This window comes from Pelecanus crispus, chromosome 11 (genome assembly GCF_030463565.1).
Source record: "Pelecanus crispus isolate bPelCri1 chromosome 11, bPelCri1.pri, whole genome shotgun sequence".
NCBI classification, from domain to species: domain Eukaryota; kingdom Metazoa; phylum Chordata; class Aves; order Pelecaniformes; family Pelecanidae; genus Pelecanus; species Pelecanus crispus.
Window position 1 is genome coordinate 36,130,166 of NC_134653.1, and position 25,664 is coordinate 36,155,829.

The 25,664-nt window shown below is 55.9% G+C and overlaps 1 protein-coding gene across 1 annotated transcript in view; it reads left to right on the forward strand.

The window, feature by feature from the left end:
* Positions 1-316: 316 nt before the first annotated feature.
* MMP17 (matrix metallopeptidase 17) overlaps positions 317-25,664 on the forward strand; it is a 74,832-nt gene continuing 49,484 nt past the window's right edge. The window contains 1 exon segment of the mRNA XM_075719012.1: positions 317-445. Coding sequence (XP_075575127.1) covers positions 317-445 — 129 coding nt within the window.

Sequence of the window (25,664 nt, forward strand, 5' to 3'; positions counted from 1 at the left end):
CAGCAGCAGCAGCAGCAGCAGCAGCAGCAGCAAAGCCGCGCTCTGCTCCGCGGCAGCGCCCGAAGCAACTTTCCCGCAGCGCGGGGTGCGGGAGCGGGGCGATGTGACCCCGCAGCCGGCCCGGCGGAGCGGAGCCTCCCCGGCGGAGCAGCGCGGAGAGGAGCGGACCCCCCCCCACACCCCCCCCGGCCTCTCCCCGGCGGGTCCCGCAGCCCGGGGCGGGAGCGCGGATGCAGCGCGGAGCCCGGCGGAGCCCAGCGCGGAGCCCAGCGCGGAGCCGGGCCCTGCCGGGGCGGGCGGCGGGGGGCGCGGGGGGATGCTGAGCCCCGCCGCCCGGCACCGCGCCCGCCCACGGGAGATGCTCCTCGTGGTCGCCCTGTGGCTGGCGTGGCAAGAAGCGCCCGCGGCGCCCACCCCCGCGGCGGACGACATCAGCCGGGGAGTTGTGAGTGAGCCGCGACCCCCCCCCCCCCACCCCGCTCCGCTCCCACCCCAGCTGGCACCCGCCTCCTTGGGGACCCCCCCCCCCGCCTCCTTGGGGACCCCCCCCGCCTCCTTGGGGACCCCCCTTGCCTCTGAAACCCCCCCGCCTCCTTGGGGACCCCCCCCCCGCCTCCTTGGGGACCCCCCTTGCCTCTGAAACCCCCCACCTCTCTGGAGCCCTGCCTCCTTGGGACCCCCCCCTTCCCTCTCTGGAACCCCCCCCTCCCGCCTCCTTGGAACCCCCCCTTGCCTCTCTGGACCCCCCCTCCCGCCTCCTTGGGGACCCCCCACTTCCCTCTCTGGAACCCCCCACCCGCCTCTCTGGACCCCCCTCCCGCCTCCTTGGAACCCCCCCCCTTGCCTCTCTGGACCCCCCTCCCGCCTCCTTGGAACCCCCCCCCTTGCCTCTCTGGACTCCCCCCCCCGCCTCCTTGGAACCCCCTCCTCGCCTCTCTGAACCCTCCCCCACTTCCTTGGGACCCCCCCCCCCTTGCCTCTCTGGACTCCCCCCGCCTCCTCGGGACCCCACCTTGCCTCTCTGGAGTCCCCCCCCCCGCCTCCTTGGGACCCCCCCCTTGCCTCTCTGGAGCCCCCCCACCCCCCCCACCCGGCATCGCTGGCCCCCACGGTGCTGGGTGAGCTCGGGCGGCTGGAGATGCTCCCCGGAGCATCCCACTGCTCGGAGCCCCTTTACACCCGGTGCCCCCCTCCCCAGCACCCTCTAATCGGTGCCTCCCATCGCACCCCATTGCCCCCCCCCCCGCACGCACCCAGCGGAGGCTCCATCTCTTCCCCCTGCACCCCGTGCCCCCCGCCCCAAACCCACTGCATGGAGCCCTCTTGAAGCCAGTGCCCCCCCCTCCCTTGCCCCCGGTGTGTAGCACCCCCCTTGCACACCCCCCTGCACCCAGGGCACGGTGCCCCCCCCGCTCTCCGTGCCCCCCTTGCCCCGCACCCCGGTAGGGTGGCCCAACTTTCCCCCAGCCCAGCACCCGCAGGGTGACGGCCCCACCAGCGTTGGGGATTCCTGGGCGCTGGCCTCTCCCAAGGGCTCTCCGCCTGCGGTGGAGCCGCGCAAACTCCTGCCGGCGAGCGGGGTAAAATGGTTGGAGCGGGAGCGATCCCTGGGGATGGGGGATGCGTTTTGGGGCTGCTCCGTGCCGGCGGCAGGCAGCGGGTTGGCTCCACTGCGGTGCTCTGCGCCGCACGGGCATCCTGTGGTCCTGCTTCTCCGCTCCCAGGTCCCCGCTCGCTGACGGATTTTTGCGGGCAGCGAGGGCTTAGGTCACGTCGCTGCGAGGTCACGGGGCCAGCGGGTCCGTCCAGCCCCACACCATCCCCTCTGAGAGGGGAGAGATGGAGGATTTTCTCCTGGAGGAGGAGGAAAAGTTTCTTATAGCCGATACCCGCTGTAGCTCCGAGAGAAGCCCCACAACTACATCCAGCGGGCACGTTGGAAAAGCTGCAGGCGGCTGGGCATGGGCGAGCGGTCCCCGGGGCTGCAGCCGCTGGTTTGGAGAAATTCCCTGAAATCCGGCGGGTTTCAAAAGGCCGCCTGTGCGCTGCCGCGAAGGAGGGAGGCAGGATTTGCAGCGCGGCGGGGTTATCTAACGAGCGGGGCTCGCACGGAGCGGTGCGTCAGGACACGGCCGCCGAGGCTCGGCCGCCGAGCGCGTGCTCCGGCTCGCCGGCTCCTGCTCAAGCACCTGCCGGGAAGGACAAAGCCATTCCCTACCTATCCCTAGCGGAATAGAAAATGTGGGGAAAATAAGGCGCATCCGCATTAATACGGCGCGTTTGCTTTCCTCCGTCGCCGAACGTTAAAGCTGGGGTGAATATTTCATGCAAACAGCGCGCGGATCAGTGTCTCCTGCCCCGATCAATTTGACTCAAACTTCGTCTTTGACCTGCTTTTGCCCTTGCTACCGTCTGCGCTGCACTCAGCTTTTACAGGTTAAATGTTAATACTCGAGGGGGCTTATTAGTTATTGCTGACAGCTTTCAGGCATTAAGATTTTTGGGGGGGGGGGGTTGGGGGTTTTTTTTTTTTTTTTTTTTTTTTTGGTTGGTTTTGTGGGGTTTTTGGGGATTTTTTGTCCTGGACTGCGTTTGAGCGGTAGCTCAAAACCCTGCTGAAGAGCTGTGGCAGCCTCGCAAAGCAAAAGGCGCGGGGACGGCGCTAGGCGCGCGGAAGGGAGCAGCAGGAGAAGGGGATGACAGAGCCCGACGTTGAGAGGCTGTTCAGGCCGGGGAAGACCGAGCAGATGATGTCAGATGGGTGTCTCGGTGATTTCTCGCTGGGGCAAATGCGTCTCTCTGGCTGGAGACGGCGCTGGTGGGATTAGGAAGGGGTTGGTCGTAAAGCAGGTCTGCGCTTATGCCCTCTAATGAGCAGCAGGGAGCAGAAAACGCCAGGTGTTTTCAGAGGTGTTTGTCAGGAAAACACCACTGTGTGGGAAGCGAGAGCTTTAAGAAGAATTATATGACATCCACTTTACGGAGCAACTAAGAAATTAAAGATCTCTGATGCGTTTCGACCAAATATTTGAAAACTAGGGAGCATGAAACCATGGCAATAGAAAGCTCCGCTAACCTTGGAGAATTCTATCCAGCAAGGCTCTGCAGTAAATAGAGCACAATGTCAACAGAGCTTTTTACATCCCAAATATGCCCCCCCGCGCAGCCGAGAGGCTTTCGGTGCCGAGCGGGACTGCGCCTCCGAGCAGCGTCCTCCGCTCCGGTCCTGCCGCGGGTTTGCTTGCAATGAAACGGTGACGCTGGGCCAAATTAAAGTTCAGCAAAACGAAAGAGGGCTATAATTCAAAGGCAGCCCTTGTTAGAGTGCTGCCCAAAGCAATATAATATTGAGTGATTCTCCAGATTTCATTACTAGCGGAATATCCTGCCCGGTTTATAAATCTAGCTTGATTATTAATGTTTTTATTGTTCTCCATTAGCTGCTCTAACAAGGAGAGCATAAAATAGCAGATGGAACGGAGCTTGACTTGAGCGTTTCCCTTGAATTTTAGTGCGTTGCTGCTGAGATTTACTACGTTGCATTTTGCACCGCTGCCTTTACAGTAAAGCCCCCAACCCCTCCTCGCCGTTCGCAAATCCCATCTTTTTACGGCTCTTTGGGCTTGAGAGTCTCAGGGGTGCGAGCGGCAAAAACTTTGTATGTACCTTAGTAGTAAGCAAGGAATAAGAGCTCTCGCTTCGCTGGGCTCTGGACCAGGTCTGAAGGGAGGTCTACCTTCAAGTTTTATTTTTCAGAAGAGCCGGCGCGGCGGGGTCTGTACGGTGAAGGTGTTGACCCGGAGACCTGTTGGATTACGAAGGAGCTGGCTGTAAAACGCGCCGCGATGCCGCCCGCCGCGCCGCGATGCCGCCCGCCGCAGGGACGGCAGCTCTGCGGTGGGACACGGGGCGGCGGGCAAAGGCTGCGGCTCGGGGAGGGAGCGATGCCCAAAACTGAGCAAGCGTGGCCCCGAGGGAGACGCTTGCCCCTGGCACTGGGGCTGCAGGACAGGAGCTGGCGGCGGCGGTGGCATCGCCAAGGTCGTCCCTGATGGACGCGGCGCCGGTGGCCAAGGGACGCGGGAGCGCCAGGCGAGTTTTAGTTTGGTCGCAAGAGCGCGGGTGCGAAAACGCGCGAGCGTGAGCTGCTTTTTCTTGACTGCGCGGTCAGGGGTGACGGGGAAGGTCTGTGCGCGCCCCCCAGGCGTTTCTCCAGCTGGGGCTTGCTGGGCATTCCTGGGGGCTTGCGTATGAGCGATGCCGCTCTCGGCCTCCCGCTCACAAAGCCCGTCTGTGTTGTTCCCGGAGAAGTTGCTCCCAGGGGATGGAGGCATTTGCATTCATCGGTGGAGACCGAGGACCCGCATCCCCCTCTGCCGCCATCCCAAGCGGCTCTTTGTTCGGGGCAGGGCCCTCGCCTTTGTGGCAGCTTCTCATTTGAATGACAAGGATGCGCTTGTGGGGAGAGCCCGGGTGGCACAGAGCCTTGCGAGGCTGTGCCCCCCCCCGGCTGGCTGCGGTGGGCCGGGGGCACGCACAGAGCCTCCTCTGTGTCCCCACGTCAGGGAGCAGACCGGCAGCAGGAGCAGCAGTTCCCTCTGCGCCCCGCCGCTCCCAGGTGCCCAATTTCAAAGCGGGAGCTGGCCCACGCCTCGGGGAACGGGCTCCCGCTTGCTGTTTCTGGGGGGCTTTTCCAGCCGGCGGGAAGGTGGGAGCATCCTGCGGCTGTCGCCGCCAGATGCCCGCGTGCAGCTGCACATCCCGGGCCAGCCGCGCTCCCGCTCCCACCTGCCCCAGGATCAGCCAGGAACTCTCCTAAATTGCTGCGTTGAAGCCCCTGGGGCTGGGCACGGTGTCCCGGGGCCTGGGCATGGTGTCCCTGGGGCTGGGCACGGCGTCCCCAAGCCACGGTTTACCTCCTGGCTCAAGGCTTGGGATAATTAACCCTCTTAAAGTAAAATCCTTGCATGGAAATAGGCTCTTCCCTCTGTCGGCAGAAACTACCAGACTCGTAACCTTCTGTTTCTGCTAATGGGGAAATTAAAAATTGATAATCCCAGTTGGAGCTTCATTCAGCCTTCTAAAATGGCAAGTCTTTCAGGCGAAAATGCTCAATAGATTCCCTAAACAATAACGCATTCAGGCCAGCGGCGTTGGAGCGAGGAGCTTTGCTTGGCCCCTCTGCCATTAAAGCGCTCCATTCCCTTCCCGTACGGAGCAGTGGCCATCCCAGGTCCATGAATTCCCTCCAAGAAAGTTAAGCTACCACGTTTTAAAAAAAAAAAAAAAGTGCTGCTGGTTACATTTTAAGGTACCTCTGGAAGCCAAAGTACAATGCAAACTAAATTGGCTTGACAAAAGGCTGGCTGGAAGCTTGCAAATAGCCAGGCTCCTGTGGAAGCATTTAATCTGGTATTAAAGCCCTGGCTGGTTTGAACCCGCTGCTTGGCTTTCAGATTTGAGCACCCCAGACCTCCAGATGCAGTGATGCAATTTCCTCCACCCGGCTGCTATTGGGGGCCCGGCGGTGTGGATTACCCAGGGCAGCTAAGCTAAATTACCCGCTTTCGCGAGACTCTGCCTTCAGGAAGGGTTCAGGCGGGTGAAACCCTGCTGGCCCTGGGGGCTTCCCCATGGGTGGTGCCGGGGATGGAGCGGGTCGGCTCCCGCCTTGGCCTCGCTCGTCATCCTCGGGCGCTGCAGCGAAGCAGCGCGGGGTAAAAGCCGCTCCTGGCTGGCAGGACCACCCCCCCAGCCAGCCCCTGCCATCCCTGGGGACACCCCTTGCCCCAAAAACCCTCCTGGGGGTCTCGCAAGGGAGGTCGCTGCCCGCCTGCGCCCACCCGGCTCGACCTGCCGCGTTTTGTCGTTCTCCCTCGTTGCATTAAACGCGCGAAGAGGCGACGCGAGAAGCGGCCGCAGGCGTCGGTCCCGCCGAGGACGCGGGGGTGACACGAGTGTGACGCGGTGACGCCGTCACAAAAGCCGGGGGTGGGGGGGCTCGGATGTCTCCGACACCCGGGTTTGTCCCTGCAGGTTCATTAGCGCCAGTGGCAGCTCGCTCTGACTCATCGCTGGGGCCGCGCGCTAATTTCTCATTATTTCCTCATTGGCAGAAGCGCTGCAGGAATTGGCTCTGCCGCTGCGGGAAAGGTCACGCTGCGGCTGAAGGAGCCTTTATTGCTGGGTGCTGCGGGAGCAGGCGCGTACCCTGCGTGGGTCGGGGGTCCCAGCTGGCCTCGCGGAGGTGACAGCGTGGGAGGGAAAAGCCCTCGCGTCTCCGGTGCGAATCGCCGGCCGACGGTAAACCTGGGCTGCCGCGTCGTTGCTCGTTAAGTGTCTCGTCAAGAGGTGGAGCTGCGTTGGAAAGCCAAGGATTTTTAGTCTAGCCTACCCTTGACTTTTAGTCTAGCCTAACCTTGACTTTTAGTCTAGCCTACCCTTGACTTTTAGTCTACTCTACCCTTGATTGGTTTAGTGTGGACTTGGTAGTGTAGGTTAATGGTTGGACTGGATGATCTTAAAGGTCTTTTCCAACCTAAACGATTCTATGATTCTATGATTTGCTTTCAAAATAACCCGAGGTCTGACAGCAACAGCTCTCAAAACGCTTTCTTTAATCAAAATCACTTTAAACGGGTAGATTTGGGAGTTTCGCAAGCTTTTGCTGCTGCGCACGTGCAGCGGCGTGCGTCTTCCCTGTCCCAGATTTTTATGAGGATTGTCTCTGCTTTCTGGGTCAGAGAATTAAGAGATTTGATGATATATTAAAAAAAACCCCACACCAAACCACATGTGCAAAGTTAAATCCAGCGCAAAACAAAGCAGGCGTGCGGGGGCGAGGGGAAGAAGCCGCTGACGGACCGGCGAGTTTTAGATGAGCGTAATGAGAAACTGCCTTGGAGAACAGGTTTGTTCAGAGGGAAGTCCTGCTGTGGCTGACATGGAGTAAATGCTGACGTTCACCAAGGAGTGTGGTCTTCAGATGGGGCTCTGGCAGTTTGATTAGCCGTGATGATTTAATAGAAATGAACCCGATTAAATCTGAGGAATTTCCTGCCTCAGAATAAACCATGTGCACAGAAAATCGTTCTTCCAAGAAATCTGGAGATGATCTACAGCTCCTGGTGAGAACAGTCTGAATACGGTGATGTGGAAAGTGGCAGGATATTTGGGATTTTTTTTTGTGTGTTATTTTTTCAGGAGGGAGTTTCTGCCTGTTGACTGTCAGTGGTCAAGCAGAGTTCTTCACGCCAGCTGACATATTATTTCATCCTGACAATATTGATCTTTTGGGTGAACAAAAGCAATTTTACCTGTATCACAGGGTCCTTGCTTGAAGGTGATGGACGTGTTTGGATTATATCGTCTTGTCATTTAACAAACCCCATCTGGCATCTCCTGTGCTTCAGCTCCCGGCTGCTGAAGATCACCCGACAGCCTGGGCGCTGCCGTTATGTCCTGGGTTTGCTCTGCAATTCGAGTGTGTCCTACACAGCCCGCCACACGCGTCCTTCTTTAAGGATGCAGGACAGAAGGTTCTCTCATCCACAAAACAAGCAGGAGAGAAGAGGTCTGGGCTGCTTCATCCACAGGTCTGCCTTGATTTGCGGAGGTTGCCTGTCCTGCACCATGGCGGAGGCATTTAATCCCATACAGCTTCCATCCCAAACCACCCGGCTCTGGATTTTTCCACTTCCCACCAAATGCCCCTTGCTGGAGATGGCAGATTACCAAGAGATCGAAAGGAAACTTCACGGGCTATTGCCAGACTTTGGGGACCTCGCTGTCCAAGGCTTTTTTGAGGTTGAGGAAGCAGATCTGAGAGCGGTGTTGGGACCAAGTGAGCAGCTGAACCCTGGAGGGGTCCTGAGTGGGATTAAAAAGCTAGAAAAGACCAGTGTGAGAGCGAGGGGTTCCCATGAGATCCCTTTTGAGAGGAAAGCCCGCTCATCTGAGGAAGCGTGCGCTTCATCGGCAGCTTGTAGACAATCAAAAATACTGGGAGTTATAGGCTACGCTGCTCGTTCTCAGGCTTTGACTGCGTATCAGTCAGCCCTTCATGAATATTTGCTTTTCTCATTTTCTGCTGCTGTCGTGGCTGAAGTACATCTCAGGAGATGGATTTTTGTGCTTCCTTCGAAGTCTGAGCTGTGACTCCCGGTGCCCTGAGCTGCTGGGCAGCTCTGCTGGACGACTCCGCAGCCACCCTGGGCTCAGTGCCTTCTCAAAGGCCTATAATTACCAAAAAACGTGGAGGTCTGCTTGGGTAAAGGGTGTCACACAAGCAAATGCTCCTTTTTTCCTGCTGTAGCTCCTGGGAAGTTTGGCTATGGGATCCTAAGGAAAGCACGAGGACCAAAAAGATACCGTAACTGCTAGAGCCAACCCCACCACAACCCCAGATCTAATTACCTGTAAGCTCTGGAGCTGACGAAATCAGCCTTTGGGAAAGGGTGTCAGGTCTCATTTATCACTGAGCAAGAGAGCAACAAAGCAGTTTCTCCTGTTTTTCTTGAGCCGACCATGTGAGATCTCCTCCGGAGATGTTACATCCACTCAACATCAGTTTTGTCCTAGCTGGTGCTTGGCCGAGACCGTGCTTTTGACAAGGCACGTGGTGGGGAGCATGGGGAGCTCCCACCAGCCCGTAGGCTTGTTCCACCTTGTTACTTGTGTTTACTTTGTCACTGCTGTTCCTTCTTCGTGCTCATAGTGTCCCTCTGGCACGTCCGCCAACAGAAGGGCGCTCAGTGATGCTGCTCAAGAAGCGTCTTTGCTCCTTTGATAAATTCCCTGCATTAAGTTTGCTTTGCTTTTTCTTGTTTGGTCTCCATTTTGTTGCTGCTCAGCAAATTCCCCGTTGCTTTGTACCAAGCCGTGCCGTCTCTACCTTTGCGTCCTTCCTGTCGGAGATGCATTTTTGTTCAAAAGCGAGAGGAAGTTGGGTTCACGAAAGGGAAATCCTTCATAGGCGCGCCTGTGAAATGGCAACGTGTTTTATATAGAGGCGCAGCTAAAGAGAGGTAGGTGGTTGGGGACTTTTGCCACATTTTGTTTATGCTGCAGAAATGTAACCTCCAGGTCTGATCAATGAGACTCTGAAACGAGGAGTAATCTTGCATGGCCTCAGCCGGCACGAAAGTGTACAGCAATCCAGTTCTTCCTCCTGGGCTGGATGCATGTCATATTTCATGACAGAATGACAGCCCTGTCAGACAATCTGTTGCTGTTTTGGCATTTCTAATACACCTCGCGCTTTGGTACGCACTCACTCAGTGTCCAGCAAGATCAAGATAATCTAGAGGAAATCAGCTGTCAAGCTCCAGGCTCCCACATGGGCGGTGAACTGGGCAACAGTGATTTGCGTAGTCTTCTACAAGCTCACCCGGGTTAAAAAACTTCCCCAAGAAGATACTAAAATTCTCTTTCTCTGCCTAAAACCCAGAGCACCAAGTGCCTGATCTGCCAGGCTCTGAGGCACAAGATTGAGTTGTTGACCGAGCAGCTGCATCGCTCGCTGAAAGCTCTGAGCACCGGGTCGCTGATAGTCAAAGGCTTCCCTTCGTGAAGAGTATCCAGTCTGGTCTGGTGTTGGGTGGCTTTCATAGGGTCTCCTCCTTTGACCATCGCTGCAGCTCCCTGGGGTACAGCTCAAGGGGCTCCACGTGAGAGGCGGCTGCTGGGTCAGCGCTTGCCAGCTCTATGTATTTTGGCTCTTAGGAGCTGCTTTGCTCCCCATCAAACTGCGGCGGTGCAGAGGGTCGCACGGCGGAGGAAGAAGCACTTGATGCATTTGCTCGGGGTCGCGGCGCGAATGCGAGCGCTGCTGCGTAGGTGGTGATTTGCGTGTGGTTAGGCTGCACCTCGGCGGGATCCTGGCAGCGCCGAGTCCTGCGGCCGCTCGCGACGCTGCTGGGAGCCAGAGGTGTTGAAGTCGAGGTGTGCTGCTGGGAGCTGGGCATGCTCTGGCTGCGGGATGCAGCTCTCCCGGGTGATGCCCTGGAGCGACTTCTGCCTTCTGGACACTTACAGGTCTGCTGGCTGAGCCCCGGCTTGGGGTCGGCGTGTGCCCCGTGGATCCACTTGGCAAAGCCCATCCGCTGAGCTGGGCCAGCGCTTTTCATCCATGCTTCTGCTACTGGGGGGTTTCCTTTCACTGCTTTATCTCTTTCCAGCCAGGTCTTTCCCAGCATCAGGGTTTGCCAGGAGCCCCGGCAGCGCCCTGCGGTCGAAGCCGTTTCCCAGAGGAGCAGCTCCTGAGGGTTCATGCTCCCTGCCTGGGCTGTGCATGGGGATGCAGAGGTTGGAGGAGATGGGTGATGGTGGGTGCCCCTCCGCACCCACCGGGGAAAGCCCTTTCCCCTCCCTGCAGCCCCTGGGTGTTAGCAGAGCTACTCCAGAAAATCCCCTTTTTGAGCAAAAAGGGTTTCTTTCTGCAACAGCAAATGGCACGGCGAGCCAGGGCTGCAGAACGGAGACCTCCCCGCTTCCCGCCTTTGCAGGGAGATGTACATCAGCCACTTCTTCTGCAGGGCAAAACCCCCGGGGGAGACCCTGTTCCCGAGCTCTGGCGTGCCCCGGCTCCTGCCACTGTAGGGCCAAGGGTGCTGGGTAGGCGCCCCGTGGGTGCTGCTCGGGGACACCGGTGTGTCCCCATCGGTGTCGTGCCGGTGCCCTCTTGTGGAAACTGGGAATATATCCCAGAAAATAGGCTGGCGCTGGGCTGGGTGCCGAGGTTGGAAACCCACCCGTGGGAGCAGGGTAGGGTGCTGGGCTCTGCGCCGTGCCCAGCCCTCCAGGCTGCTCCCCGAGTGCCTTTTTTTATTGCTGGTATTAATAGAGGGTGAGGGAAATGGTGTGAACTTAGCCTGGGAGGAAGGGGCTCCCAGCGCTCAAATCCTGCCCCTCGGGGCAGACCTCCGGTCCCTAAATCGCTGCGCGGCGACAGTAGCCCGTGCTTTAAGCGGATAAAGTTTGCCAAGTGCCTTCTGCGCCTCCGTGCTCTCATTCCGCGGTAATCACCCTCTACCGCCTAGCAAATGCCTTTACCGACCGCTGCACAAACTCGGATTTTCTTCCCGAAATAGCGTACCGTGGTGCTGAGCCCGCCGGGTATTTCCCGTAGCCGCCCGTAGCTCTGCCGCTCTCCCCGGGAAGGCGTCGACGCCGCCTCGGCCACCTCCTGAAAATGTCAGCGGGGGAACGCGCCCGCGGGACCGCAGTGTCAGCGTGCTGGCTCTCGCCTGCGCGGCCCCAGCGCCAGCCCTCCGCCGCGCTCGGGCAGCTCCGGCCGCGAAGGGCGATGATTAATATCTGCCCTGGAGCAAATGTCTTCTGTCCTCTCCAGCCGCCTTGCTGCCAGGGCACTCTGTAAGAGCTGGCAGAAATCATAGACTCATCGAATCGTTTAGGTTGGAAAAGACCTTTAAGATCATCCAGTCCAACCATTAACCTACGCTACCAAGTCCACACTAAACCAATCAAGGGTAGACCAGACTGAACCATGTCCCAAAGTGCCACCTCTGCCCGTTTTTTGAACCCCTCCAGGGATGGGGACTCCCCCACCTCTCTGGGCAGCCTGTTCCAATGCTTGACCACCCTTTCTGTAAAGAAATTTTTCCTAATTTCCAACCTAAACCTCCCCTGGCGCAGCTTAAGCCCATAAATCACGCTATGCTGTGTCAGAAATGCCAGCCCGGCACTGTGGGTTTGTTTTCCATCCCCTGTCCTGGTTTCCCAGCCCTGCAGGACCCTGGTGAGCGTCTGCCAGCTCTGCTGCGGGAACAGCCTGGGCAGTGGATCCAGCCCTGCTGCTTGGGAAGCCCCGGTCCCACAGCTTCCCTGAATTAAAGTTCTCCTTATCTTTTCCACGTTTGCCTCCTACCTCATTTATTAATAGCCTCCCCCTGAAAAAAAACAGCTTCTGTGTTAAAATTCTTTAGAAATTTAAATATTAAAACCAACCTGTCTCCTCCTGCGTTTCCCAGGCGCTTGGCAGCTGCTCTTCCTTCCGCGCTTTCCTGGAAAGCAGTGCCTACAAAAGCCCAGCCACGCTGGCGGGCATCCTCGGTGCCAGCCCGAGGCAGGGGCCGTGCGTTGTCAGAGGCGAAAGGGAGCCGGAGTTGCGGCAGCTTTGTGTGGAATTCATCCTGTCGGGGTTCAGCCCCAGGCAGCAGCTCAGCACCACGCAGCCATCGCTCGCTGCCCCTGCCCCGGTGGGGTGGGGGAGAGAATCGGAGGAGTGAGAGTGAGAAACACTCCTGCGGTGGGATAAGAACAGTTGAAATTGAAATAAAGTAAAATAGTAATGATAATAGTAACAATAGAATAATGATGATAATAACAATCTCCAAAGCAAGTGATGCCCAATGCAGTTGCTCACCACCCGCCGACCGATGCCCAGCCAGTTCCCGAGCAGCGATCGCTGCTCCCCGGCCAACCCCCCCAGTTTCTATACTGCCCATGATGCCGTATGGTATGGAATGGCCCTTGGGGCAGTTGGGATCAACTCTCCTGGCTGTGCCCCCTCCCAGCTCCTTGTGCCCCTGGCAGAGCATGGGAAGCTGCAAAGTCCTTGCCTGGCACAAGCAGTGCTGAGCAACAACTAAACCATCAGTGTGTTATCAACATTCTTCTGCTGCTAAATCCAAACCACAGCACTGTGCCTGCTACTAGGAAGAAAATTAACTCTATCCCAGCCGAAACCGGGACACATCCGGAGTCCTTGGGGTGACTCACTGTCCCCCCGGCATCGTGCCTGTCTGTACGATCGTAGATACTTATTTTTGCTTGTCTATTTGGAGGGATCGGTTCTCCGGGCAAGGGCATCTGCTTTTTTTGTAGCTCTGGGATCTTCTCTCAACCTTTAGGTTATCTAGACCCGTTCCGTGCCTGAACCCTGACAGTCCTGAATTCATTTCCTTTTGGTGAGGGACAATATTGTGGTTTTGATGCTGCGTACAGGGAATTCAGTCTTGGGAGCCAGACTTGTTCAGAGCCAGGTTTGAACGGGGATGAGGAATGGAGCCCTTCCTCGCGTGCTCAGGGAGGCTCGGATCTTGCTCAGAGCCAAGAGATACCACTGCAGAAATTTAATTAACGTTGCAAAACCCTTTAGCAGAGTTGCTGGCAAAATTGCCAGCTCCGCTCTGCAAGCGGGTAGGATGCCTGAGCGGCCTCCACGGGGAACTGTCACAAAATAACAAATGTTTCTTTGCCCGGACGGTTGCGAGGACGACGGAGGAAATCGATATGGCACGCTCTTCTCTGCCGGGGTAGCCTTGAACCCTAAAGTGAAAACTAATTGGCAGCCAGCTCCCCAGCACATCACCTTGGGATGCTCCAAAGAGCTGGAAGATGCTGGGCGGCAGCTGGGAGCGGGGCGATGTGCCGGCTTGGATCTCCTGGGGCAGGGTGCGGGGTTTGGCCGTCGTCCGCGGGTGATGAACTGCGGCTGGTGTGGAGCCCTGAGCAGGGGCTGCTGCAGAGAAGGTCACCGCCATTTGCAAATTTGACTTGTATTGACAGTCGACAGCCGGCTGAACATGAGCCAGCAGTGTGCCCAGGTGGCCAAGAAGGCCAACGGCATCCTGGCTTGTGTCAGGAAGTGTGGCCAGCAGGAGCAGGGACGTGATCGTCCCCCTGTACTCGGCGCTGGTGAGGCCGCACCTGGAATGCTGTGTCCAGTTTCGGGCCCCTCAGCACAAGAAGGACATTGGGGTGCTGGAGCGTGTCCAGGGAAGGGCAGCGGAGCTGGGGAAGGGTCTGGAGCACAGGGCTGGTGGGGAGCGGCCGAGGGAGCTGGGGGTGTTCAGCCTGGAGAAGAGGAGGCTGAGGGGAGACCTGATCGCTCTCTACAACTGCCTGACAGGAGGGGGTAGCGAGGGGGGTGTTGGGCTCTTCTCCCAAGTACTTAGCGATAGGATGAGAGGAAATGGGCTCAAGCTGCGCCAGGGGAGGTTTAGGTTGGAAATTAGGAAAAATTTCTTCACGGAAAGGGTAGTCAAGCATTGGAACAGGCTGCCCAGAGAGGTGGGGGAGTCCCCATCCCTGGAAGTGTTCAAAAAACGGGCAGAGGTGGCACTTGGGGACATGGTTTAGTCTAGTCTGCCCTTGATTGGTTTAGTGTGGACTTGGCAGTGTAGGTTAATGGTTGGACTGGATGATCTTAAAGGGCTTTTCCAACCTAAACGATTCTATGATTTTCTATAGCCCCCCCGCAAGAAAAAGTGACCACCTGCAGCCATGGCTGAGCCTGGAGAAATAATAATAGAGGCAGTGGCAGGCGGAGTAGAATATACACCCGGTTGGTTCCTCCACGCGGATGAGCCGGGCAGAGGGAATCGCTCTGGTGAGATCATCCCAATGCTGACATTTTGCAAGGGCTTTCAGGTCTCCATCCACATCGTCCCGGAGGAGGAGCGTGTTCCTGGCGGGGAGGCCACACGCCATGGGAGCAACATTGCTTTCTGCTGCGATCCTGTCACCGAAGTCCAGGCGGGACGTGCTCAAGCCATCCGAAAAGGAGGTGACCAGAACTGGCCCTTCTTTGGGGACTGCTCAGGAGTCGGGCGTTAGGCTGAGGGATCGCTGCCGGTTCCCAGCTGGCCTTACCTTCACGGGGCGTAAGGGCCTACGAGCCAGAAAAAGGGGAGATTCTGCTCCTCGTTAAGAAACATAAAGGAAATTAGTTGTTTCCACGGCATCAAAACAGCTGAAGGAAGCTGGTGGACTCCAGTCTCCCCAGGCCTGACTTGCTGGCACGCAGCGGGGCGGGAGGGAACCTCGGCAAGAGCAGCGACCGAAGCAGCTGCAAACAAATCCTTTAAGGACTCTCCTGACATAAATAAACATGGAGAATAAATGAAGTCCCCGGCACTCTGCCCTCAATTGATGGGAAACAAGCTGCATTAACATAGTAGTTCAATAACCTGAAAGAGCTTCAGAAGAGACCTGCTCGCCAGCACCAGGAGAAGGGGGAGCGCTTGCCGGCAAGCGTGCAAAACGTGGTTATGAAACGTGGCGGAGCACGAAACGATGGGGCGAGAAAGTAGTCGAAAATTGAATTATGAGTGATGATGGTTTTCCTACGAGGAAGAGCAGAAAGGAGGGGAGGCGTCTGTAGCTGGTGGTGGACGTGCAAGGCGTGGGCAAAGGTGCCAGGCTTGTACCCTGAACTTTGGAGCTGTGACCGGGGAAAGTCGCCCAGCTTTTCCGTCTGTCACACACGTAGTAATCTTACTTTCTGCAGGGGAATATGCTGAGAGTTAAGGTGAGGGTGCCTAAAGTCTCCTAGAGGACTTAGTGATGTAAATCCCATCCCCAAAGGTGCAGAAGTAGGTGCCTGGGTGGAGGGGGCTGCCGGGGTGGCTGCTCTCGCCGTCGTGGGCGGCTGCCCCGGGTCTTTGTGGCACAGAAAACCTTGAACTTCACCCCCAGCCCAGCCTGCTCCTTCCTGCTTCCCGCCGCTCCAGCCCGTCTCCTGCTTCATCCTTTAATTAGACAGGGCAGGGCATTACCCTGGTATTCAGCGGTCCCTGAAAGCTTCTCTCTTACGGAAGCCTCTGGACGGATCGGAGGGGTTCCCACTTCTTTTATTCCGACTGTTGCATTTCTCCGGCTTCTCTAGAAAATTCCCTTTGTTCATTAAACGACCTGTCTGTTAGGGCCGATGGCTGCGTTTCTCTCGGCTTTAGGAATCGCCTGCTTAATTTCCCTGGTGCCCTGCCAGCCCTGCGCCGGGGAGGGGGAAGCAGAGCGGGCGGCAGCCGGCATGGCGTGCACCGAAGTGCCACGGCCGAGAGGCTCTTGCAGGACCCGTGGGGACAGCTCTGAGCAGGACAGGGAGGACCAAAAGCTGCCACGGTCTGGTGGAGTGATGGCTGGAGGACCCTTCCCAGCCGCCCAGGGTCTCCTGGTGATCCCGTTTCTCCCCCCTGCCCTACCAAAACAGCACCCGGGGGGGCTCGGTCCCGGTGCTCACCTCTCCGACAGCCTTTTCCTATTTCCACCCTTGCGCTAGCGCCGTTTCCTTGCGGTTTGGATTTAACTCTTGATTTCACTGCCCTGTGCTTGTGATGCCAGCGACCCGTGCCCGTGGCAGGCACTGTGCGCCCGAGGCATCCCTGGGCGTCACTGCCCGTGTGCGCCGGCGAAGGGCTGGGCACCCCAAAAACCCCACACCATCGGAGTCCGGGACAAGAAAACGGGACGCGGCTGAAAGCAGCGCAAGCGTTGTAGGTGGGGAGGGGGAGTGCTGCGACCCTGGCACGGGGAGGCTTTGCAGGAATCCGTCCTGCTCTGCTGTGGATTCAAGAGCTAGGAAGCCGGGCTAGGCATTACCTCTGCGCTCGAGGCAAGGCGTGTTACGATCAGGCGAGGCCGAAATATTTTTTTTTATATACTGACTTTTAACATGCAGCTCCATTCTAGAGAAAATGTTGTTCGGGAGGAGGGCGGCCGTGCGCCGGCAGCACTCCATCACGGCGGCTGACAGCAGTGCCCTGCCGCGGAGGCAGCGCCGCGTGGCTTTGCTCGCTCGTGCGTTTTGCAGCCCTTCCTACTCTCCTCCTAAAGCCGCTCTCGCAGGAAAGGTTCCTCCAGGAATGCAAGCCTGCAAAAGCTGGCTCGGTGACTCGACTGACGCGCGCCTGCGTTGATGTCTGAACTGCAGAAGGAGGCTCAGGACCCGCTAAAAGAAATCGCATCTTCACTTTGTCGCAATTCTTTATTCTTTGCTGCAGGTAGCATCGCAGATAAATGGCCTCTTTGCTGAGGGGGTGGCGGTGGCTCTTACGGCATCGACCTCTTGCTTATTTTCACCGCCTCGTTTCACAGCCTCCCAGCACTGTGTTTTTTGAGTTTGCAGGAGCACGTTGCTGTTTGATGTAGGAAGACGAATTTGGGCCTGAGATGGGTGAGGGATGTGCGTACTGCAAATGCATCCGGGGGTCCGACGTGCCGCCGAGGTTCCGGACACCGTCTCCCGCTGGAGAAGGAGGTTCAGCAGGGGGCTGGTGCTGCTGAACCCCCCTGGGTTCCCCCCGCCATGGCTGCCCTTCTCGGGTACCACCTCCGCTTCGTGTTTCAGACGTAACGCAGAAAAAGCATCTTATCTTGAACGCGCCTTAATGCAGCCATGCTAAACGCAAAGCTCGTCTTGGCAGGGCGGCCCAATGCCTGAGTTCGCTGGCTTAATCTGCGTCTCAGCATCCCTTGGTGTCGGGGTTCAGCCCCAGCCCCAGCTCAGCACCACGCAGCCAGCGCTCGCTGCCCCTGCCCCGATGGGGTGGGGGAGAGAATCGGAGGAGTGAGAGTGAGAAACACTCCTGGGGTGAGATAAGAACAGTTTAAGAATTGAAATAAAGTAAAATAGTAATGATAATAATAACAATATAATAATGATGATAATAATAATAACAATATCCAAAGCAAGTGATGCCCAATGCAATTGCTCACCACCCGCCGACCGATGCCCAGCCAGTTCCTGAGCAGCGATCGCTGCTCCCCGGCCAACCCCCCCCAGTTTCCATACTGCCCATGACGCCGTATGGTATGGAATGGCCCTTGGGGCAGTTGGGATCAACTCTTCTGGCTGTGCCCCCTCCCAGCTTCTTGTGCCCCTGGAGAGCATGGGAAGCTGCAAAGTCCTTGACTGGCACAAGCAGTGCTGAGCAACAACTAAACCATCAGTGTGTTATCAGCGTTCTTCTCCTACTAAATCCAAACCACAGCGCTGTGCCTGCTACTAGGAAGAAAATGAACTCTATCCCAGCTGAAACCAGGACACTTGGTCACGCCTGGGTTTGGATTAACCTCCTTCACCTCTTGCTCTACCCTTTTTGGCTGGTCCAGATATCTGTGCCCTTTTTCCTAAGAGAGGAGAGGAGGCCTCACTGACTCGCTTGGCAGTAACATTTCATTGCCAGGTGATGGGTGCACTTAATTGAATTCCTTTCCCCTTATTCTAAGGCAGTTGTAGAGTGAAAGCCTTTCATGAGAGCACTTGGCCATAGCGTGGGCCAGCGCCGGCACGCTGCCGGGCCATCACCCCGCTGCCGGAGCCACTAATTCGGGAGCTCGGGGGGGCTGCCGGTCTCATGGCAGCACTGGAAAAGAATTGCTGCCGTGGTTAAGTTATGGTGGGATGTTATTTGCAATGTATTAAATTATGTTAAGTGCCTGAGTATATGCTCTTATTTTTGAGTATTTGTACAAATCCACTTGCATGGTGCTAGCTCTCATCTGTCCCCATCCCGCCTCTGTGCTTGTGGAGGCAGAAGCGTGGCTTTCACCTGACGGCTCCTCGGTTTTTGGTTTTGCTGAGCACACCTTTGCCCTCAGAAAACCAAACGCCATGGGCTGGCCCAGCGGCACCCGCACAGCAAGGCAGCCGGCAGCTCCGCACTGCCGGAGCTCGGTAGCTGGGGCAGGGGGGGTTTGCTGGTAGGTAAAATTCAACCGCTACCTGCACTAAATCTGCTTTCCTTCCTTCAAACCTAAGGCTGGTGACTGGTGGCTTGCTCCTGCTCTGCTGTGTGTAGGAGGCTCGCAGCTTTCCCCAGAGGATGCTTTTGCTCAATACCGTTCAGCACAACGCTTCCCTAAAGCCGTCCAAAAGGATGGGTCGAAGGATTTAGAATCATCGAATCGTTTAGGTTGGAAAAGACCTTTAAGATCATCCAGTCCAACCATTAACCTGACATTACCAAGCCCACACTAAACCAATCAAGGGTAGACTAGACTAAACCATGTCCCCGAGTGCCACCTCTGCCCGTTTTTTGAACACTTCCAGGGATGGGGACTCCCCCACCTCTCTGGGCAGCCTGTTCCAATGCTTGACCACCCTTTCCGTAAAGAAATTTTTCCTAATATCCAACCTCAACCTCCCCTGGCGCAGCTTGAGCCCATTTCCTCTCATCCTATCGCTAACTACATGGGAGAAGAGACCAACACCCACCTCACTACCCCCTCCTGTCAGGAGCTGTAGAGAGCGATAAGGTCTCCCCTCAGCCTCCTCTTCTCCAGGCTGAACAATCCCAGATTGATGGGGTTTGCGTCAACCTTTCATGGATTTTAAGAAAGTCCTTTACCTGCTCAGGTCCTTGGCTTCCCACCCATTGCGATAGGCTTGCAGCAGTCTTCTACCTTCAGCAAAAGGCTTTGAAATCGTCGGGTTTTGTAGAAAAATGAGCACTGGGGGTTACTTCAAAAGGGATGCCAAAAGCCAGGCAGGTTTTCCTGGCACGGATCGGTTTTCTGTGCCCATCAGCAAGGCAGGGGCAGAGCCAGGGGTGCCTGGGCTGGTGGCCAAGCCTGGGCTGGGCAAACCTGGCTGTTGCCACCCGAAACAGGGAGCTGACCTCGGCTCTGGCAGCAAAAGCCCTGTCAGGTCTGCATTAACCAGCCGTCACCGGCGATGTGACACTCCCGGTAGGTGAGCGGCGAAACAGCTAATGACTTCTGCCATTTGACAAATGTTTCCTGACACTGCTGGGGAGGTCATCGTATTTCCCCCGGAGCCATTTGTCTTCTCCTCCCTGGCGTGTTTGCATTCAAACCGCATCCTGCCTTCCCTGGCTTTGCACAGCAGCTGGTGCCTGGGAGATGCTGCCTGTCCCGGGGTGCCGGGGGCAAGGGAGGACTGAACTCAGCTCTGTGCACGCCGTGTTTGGCGCTGTTGAAAACCTCCTCTGCACGCAGGCAGCTGAGAGAAGGTGTCCGTGGGAGCGATGCTGCTTCCTGCACCTTCAAAAACAACCCGCTGTGTTGGAAAGGAACAGGAACAGGCTGCCCAGAGGGGTGGGGGAGTCTCCATCCCTGGAGGGGTTCAAAAAATGGGCAGACGTGGCACCTGGGGACATGGTTTAGTGGGCATGGGGGTGTTGGGTTGATGGTTGGACTGATGATCTTAGAGATCCTTTCCAACCTTAATGATTCCTAGTTTTTACTTTCATTGTAAATAATCCAGCCCCCAAGCCAGGAAACATGAAATTGCTACTCTCCCCTTAATTGGTTTAGTGGTGGACTTGGTAGTGTGAGGTTAATGGTTGGACTGGATGATCTTAAAGGTCTTTTCCAACCTAAACGATTCGATGATTCTAAGGAGCCCCGGGGATGGTGGGGCAAGAGAGGAAATGCCCCTTGGTGCGTGCCCGGCTCCTCTTGCCACCCTCCTGTCCTCGCTGGAAACCCCCACCCTATTTTCCAAGTTGCTCCATGGGTCCAACATCCTGGCTGGTGCATCTGGCAGCTCCCATGGGTGACGCAGCCGCTGTTCAAGCCCTCTCTGTGCTGCCGGGGGGCCGTGCTCTTGCTCCCGCCTGTGCTTCCTCGACTCACGGCAGCCACTGCCACGCTGAAGAATTGACAAAATCAGCTGCCTGGCTTTGAGGAGCTGCTGCTGCCCATTGCACCCGCGCCGGGCTGGTGGGTACGGGTCCAACGGGACAGGGCTCCTGCTGGGAAGCTTTTGCCTGATGCTAGGGCGGGAGGACAGGCAGCAAGCCAGCAGCCCGGGTAGGTCAGCACTGGGAAATCAAAGTCACCCTGGGGCTGGGGGATGAGCCAGGGCTGGGACCGGTTGCTGCTCCCGGGAGCAGCTGAACTGCCCCGACGGGAGTTGGCACCGCTGAGGTTTTGCCGGCGTGAGCCCGGGGCTCGGCGTGGGTCCCCCGTCCCGAGCAAAAACCTCAGCTTTGAGTAAAGCACCCAGAGCTGCTGCACGGTGGCACATAGAAGGAGAATTAGCTTTCCGAGCACTCCTGGTGACCATCGCCGGCGTGCCGCCGCCCATCTGCCCGTACGCGGAGCCTGATGGAGGGTGGCAGCTGGAGAAATCTGCAGAGACGCAAAAATCCAGAGCCAGCGAGCGACTCCCTCGCTAACACCAGCACAACGCGGCTTTGCTCTGCTGAGGTCCCCCGGCCCGAGCCAGCGACCCGCACTGGAAGGAGCATTCGGGGTGAGACGCCGCGTCTGCCGGTGCAGCGCGCCGTGCTTCGCATCAGATGCGTCTTTAGCAAAAGATGGAAACCGCGGCCAGCTCCAGGCAGTATTGCCTGGGAATCGATATTTTTGGCCTCGTTCTAGGTTAAAACACTAACTTCAACCATTTAAAACAAAAGAAAAACAAGGCAATAAACAAAAGTCTCCAAGCAACTGAATAGCAAGACCTCGCAAACAAGATCAAGTAAGACAGAGGAGCCTGGAATTTTAATGTTGGAGGAAATGCCTTTTCCTGGATTTAATTCCCCTTGAAAGAGTGAAGCTGCTTCCAGCCAGCACGATTCCTGGGAAGGAGACCCTGTGGTGCCAATACCCGTGCAGAGGGAAAGGCAGGAGGTAGCCAAAGCATCTGGGAAGAGCGGAGGAAGGGCTGGATCCGGCCCCGCCGCAGAAGAGGCAGCGCTGGGTGGGTGCGGATCCCAAAGGCATCGCTCCCGGTTTCCCTGGGCTCCGCTGCCGAAGGACCGGAGCGTGGCGATGCCAAAAAGGTGAGTCGAGGTGGAAGTCTCGCCAGGCAGAGACGCGCTGCTAGGGAGAGCATCACCGCTCGGGAAGCCGGTGCGTGTTGGAAACCATTCCCTTTATTATTATTTTTTTCTCTCCTTGCAGTGCTGGGAGATGGTTGGGCTTTTTCCAAATCGCTCCCATGCGGGTGGAGAGCTAGGGCGGGGGGGGTGGGAGGGCTGCGTTTCACATTTCGTAACCCGTGTGACTCGCTTAATTCAGCCGTATGTTAAAACCTCACGAAACTGGCCAATTTTGCTGAGGTTTAAAATAGATTATATCCATCTCCTAACGTCAGTTTTGCAAATAACCACTTGGCGGCTTCTTAAAATGTTAAAGATAGGGGATAGGCTGCACGCTGCCAAGGATAAGGCATATTTAAAAGAGATAATATGTCTTCTCTGTGAGCTCAAATGAGGAAATAGATGTTTGTGAAGCTCTTTAAAGCATGGTTATGTCAAGAGCAAGAAGATCACATTTGTTTTTCATTTGTATGCAAGGTGAAGAAAGGACAAGCAATTTTTTTTTCCTCATCCTCTGAACTCTTACAATCTTCCACCGTAGAAATCGGTGATAATTGCTGCAAAATGACCCAGCTGGGTCAAGGTGTAATTTTGAACCTTGAGTACCTTTCGCTTGGCAAGAAATTCAAATGATTTGACTTTGACACCTTGGCAACCCATCACTGGAACAAATAGAAATATTGAGAGCGGATGCCAGCCGCAAAGCAGCATCGATCCGGGCTGTGTGCGGCTCTGAGAAAGGCCAGCCGCTGCTTTTCCCGACACCCAAGAGCCTTTTCCATCGATTCACCTCTGGTTTGGGTAATTGGCTTTGCACATCAGACTGGGAAGTGCTTTAGAAGCTGCATTTTTTTGTTTGGTTGGTTTTCTCCTTCTTTCTGGAAGATTTTCTTAGTTTTGAACAAAGAAAAGTTTAGAGTTGTGGGGTGAGGATGAACTTGGAACAGCGGGGTGAGGGTCCTCAGGATGCACTTGTCTGCGGGAGCGGGACGTGGCTCAGCAGCCTGGTGACCCTGCCGCCGGATCCGGCTGCAGCCGCGGCGTTGGCGCAGCATGCCGTGGAGCGGGATGAGTTTTTGTCTTCTGCCTGTGCGGTCTTTCATGTAGGACATAACCTCATGTCCCCCCTCACAAATACCGCTCTGCCGACCACCTCGCTGGGACAGAGGAAACTCCTGTTTAATTACCGGGGCTTTGATTTTGACAGCACAAATTTCCCTTGCTGCCTTCTGAAGCCTCAAGGTTTCCCGCAAGCAAAGATAAAGCCCCTTGGCAAAGGCTGTTTGCTCCCGGGAGGGTCCCGGCGCTCCCATGCCGAATGAAAGCACGGGGATGAGTGCAGGGTGACATGTGCCACGGCCGTGGGACCTTCATCTGACGATCTCAGAGGGCTTCAAAAATAGGAGCTAATCCAGCCTGCAGCAACAGCTCGTAGTTGTGCGTAACGGGGCCGGAGGGGTGGGGCCCATGGTTTGGGACATGCTTGGTGAGTGTCCGACCCTTTGGTTTTTGGGGATGGAGGTGGGAAGGAGCCAGCAGACAGGGGCAGAGACTGCCCAGCCCTGCCCGCAGTGGTTCAAAACACAAGCCGCTGGCAGGAGCCTGCCTGCCCGAGGCTGGGTCGGGCCCTTTGCGGAGCCAGCCGGCGCAAGCAGTGCCGGGGGAGATCCAGAGCATCCCCCTTGCCGACATTAGCAAACGCGCTGGGTTTGTCTGTGGGAGGGATTTGGAGGAAGCTCAGCATCCAGGTGATCGTTCAGATGAAGCGCTGCCGGTGCTGCGTTTGACACCATCAGCTGCAAATGTGTTGCCGCTGTGTCGTTGCACCAATTTAGACTGTTGTCAGCACCCAGAATCACTATCAGTTTAATTCTGGCTGTGGTTTCATTAGCTTTACTGGCAAAATCTGATGTTACCTTGGAATATGTCTTAATTTCCCATCTTACCGTAGAGCAGAAGGCTTGCACGGTGCCACACTGCCTTCCACGTAGCACACGCAGGACTGGAAAACCCGGAGTGTGCTCCCACACCATGCGGATGCCCTCGCCTCCCCTTTGCGGTGCAACAGAGTTGTCTCCTTAGCAGCTGCTCTTACATCTCCCGCTTACTTTAGCTGAAGATCATAGAATCATAGAATTGTGTAGGTTGGAAAAGACCTTTAAGATCATCCAGTCCAACCATTAACCTACACTACCAAGTCCACCACTAAACCAGTTAAGAGGAGAGTAGCAATTTCATGTTTCCAGCTTGGTGGCTGGATTATTTTTTAATGAAAGTAAAACTAGGAATCATTAAGGTTGGAAAGGATCTCCAAGATCATCAGTCCAACCGTCAACCCAACACCACCATGCCCACTAAACCATGTCCCAAAGTGCCACGTCTACACGTTGTTTGACCACCTCCAGGGATGGGGACTCCCCCACCTCTCTGGGCAGCCTGTTCCAATGCTTGACCACTCTTTCCATGAAGAAATTTCTCCTAATATGTGAGATGTAACACAGATGCCCCATGGGAAGGGTTGGTGGACAAGGGGGCTCGGGGGAGCTCCCTGCGTCTCTCCCCTTCCACCGAGTAATGCAAAAATAAGCCGGTTAAGGAGGTCTTGCCTCAGTCGTGGGGAAGCAAAAGGGTATTCTGTGATGGCAATCAGGCTGATCCAATTTGATAGCTTAAAAGTACTGATTCAGCAATCAGTAAAATGTGCACATGTGTACTCTCTTCAGTAATGATTAATTTATTCACAGGCCTAAAACTTAAGCACCTGCTTATTTCCCCTTGACCTCATTGGGTCTTAAACACAAATGCTTGCTGTAGCAGGACCAAAAGAGAGGGAGAGAGAACATGTTTCCATCTGCAGGTATCTACTATTTCAACCTATGCATTTTTAATACAGCTTCACTGGGGGAATAAATGCAATGAAGAAATGTAAGGTAAAAGCCTGGCCGCACGGGTGCCTGTGGTGAAAGTCTTCTTAGTTCCATTGGGGTAGAGATTGCATGGGTGGATTCGTCTTTAATCTTGTTTTATTGGAAGGAAAAAGGGATGCAGGTACATGAAAAATTATGGTGGTGTGCTGCATATCTTGTGTAATTAGAAAAGCTGACAAACATCACTAGAAAAATCTATTTGTGAAGCAAATGCTGATTGTGGACTAGGATAACTAGCGGTGTTTCCTGGTGTGGCTGGGAGGTGAGGGTCTTGCTTTGGCTCTCCTGGGTTTATTTTGCGGGGATGCTGGTGCTCAGCAGCTGCTGTCAGTGCTCAAGACCTCCATTGCTCCATGGGGTCTGACATGCTGTAATGACTCTTCTCCATCCCAACTGTGGTGTCGCGGTGCCAAAAGACATCGGTAGGGGAATGTTCTTGCCCGGCCCAATCTGTGGAGCTGGCTATGGGTCTCCAGGGCAGAGAGGACCATGCAGCTGAAGGTTTCTTTTCTTTCTCTCTGTGCAGCTCTCATGCTGGTGCTGCAAACTCACTGGCAGGCTCTCCTGCCTTGCTGCATGCCAAAGACCTTGCTTATATTGATGATCACCAAGAGATGCTCTTCTCACACAAGCTCCTCAGCTACACCTTCTAAATGAGCATGCGTAGCTTGGAGGAACCGTATATTGCACCTTCTGGGTGCTCTGGCACGACATTAAAGTGTCAGATGCTGAGAGAGTTTCCAGTACTCTCGTTGCAGGATTGCTGCTTTTGGAGGATATTGGTGCCTTGTTGTATATTAAATTATTTAGAAGTAGTTTTGTTGGTGGCTGGATTTGAGAATTTAAATGTGTATGTGAAATAAAGGTTTTCAATAATGAAATAAGGTAACAAAAGCCATTATATGCATAATTAAAATGATGCATAACTATATGTTCTTTATGTAGCTGCTTCAGCATCTCAACTAGCTTATTGGGCTGAGTGAGCCGCCCCTGAAGCCTCTCCCAGGCTGGGTTTGGCTCCTGCTGAAGATGCTGCAGAGCCACCTGGAGCGGGGCCCTGGCCAGTCCCCCTAATTCCTGGGCTTAGAGAGCAGGACAACATATGTCAAGGCAGAAAGGCAAAGTCTTAAAACAGCTTAATGATGGGGTTTTTTATTGTATCCCTTTGTTCATCGTATTGCTGGCATCAAGGTGCTCGCAG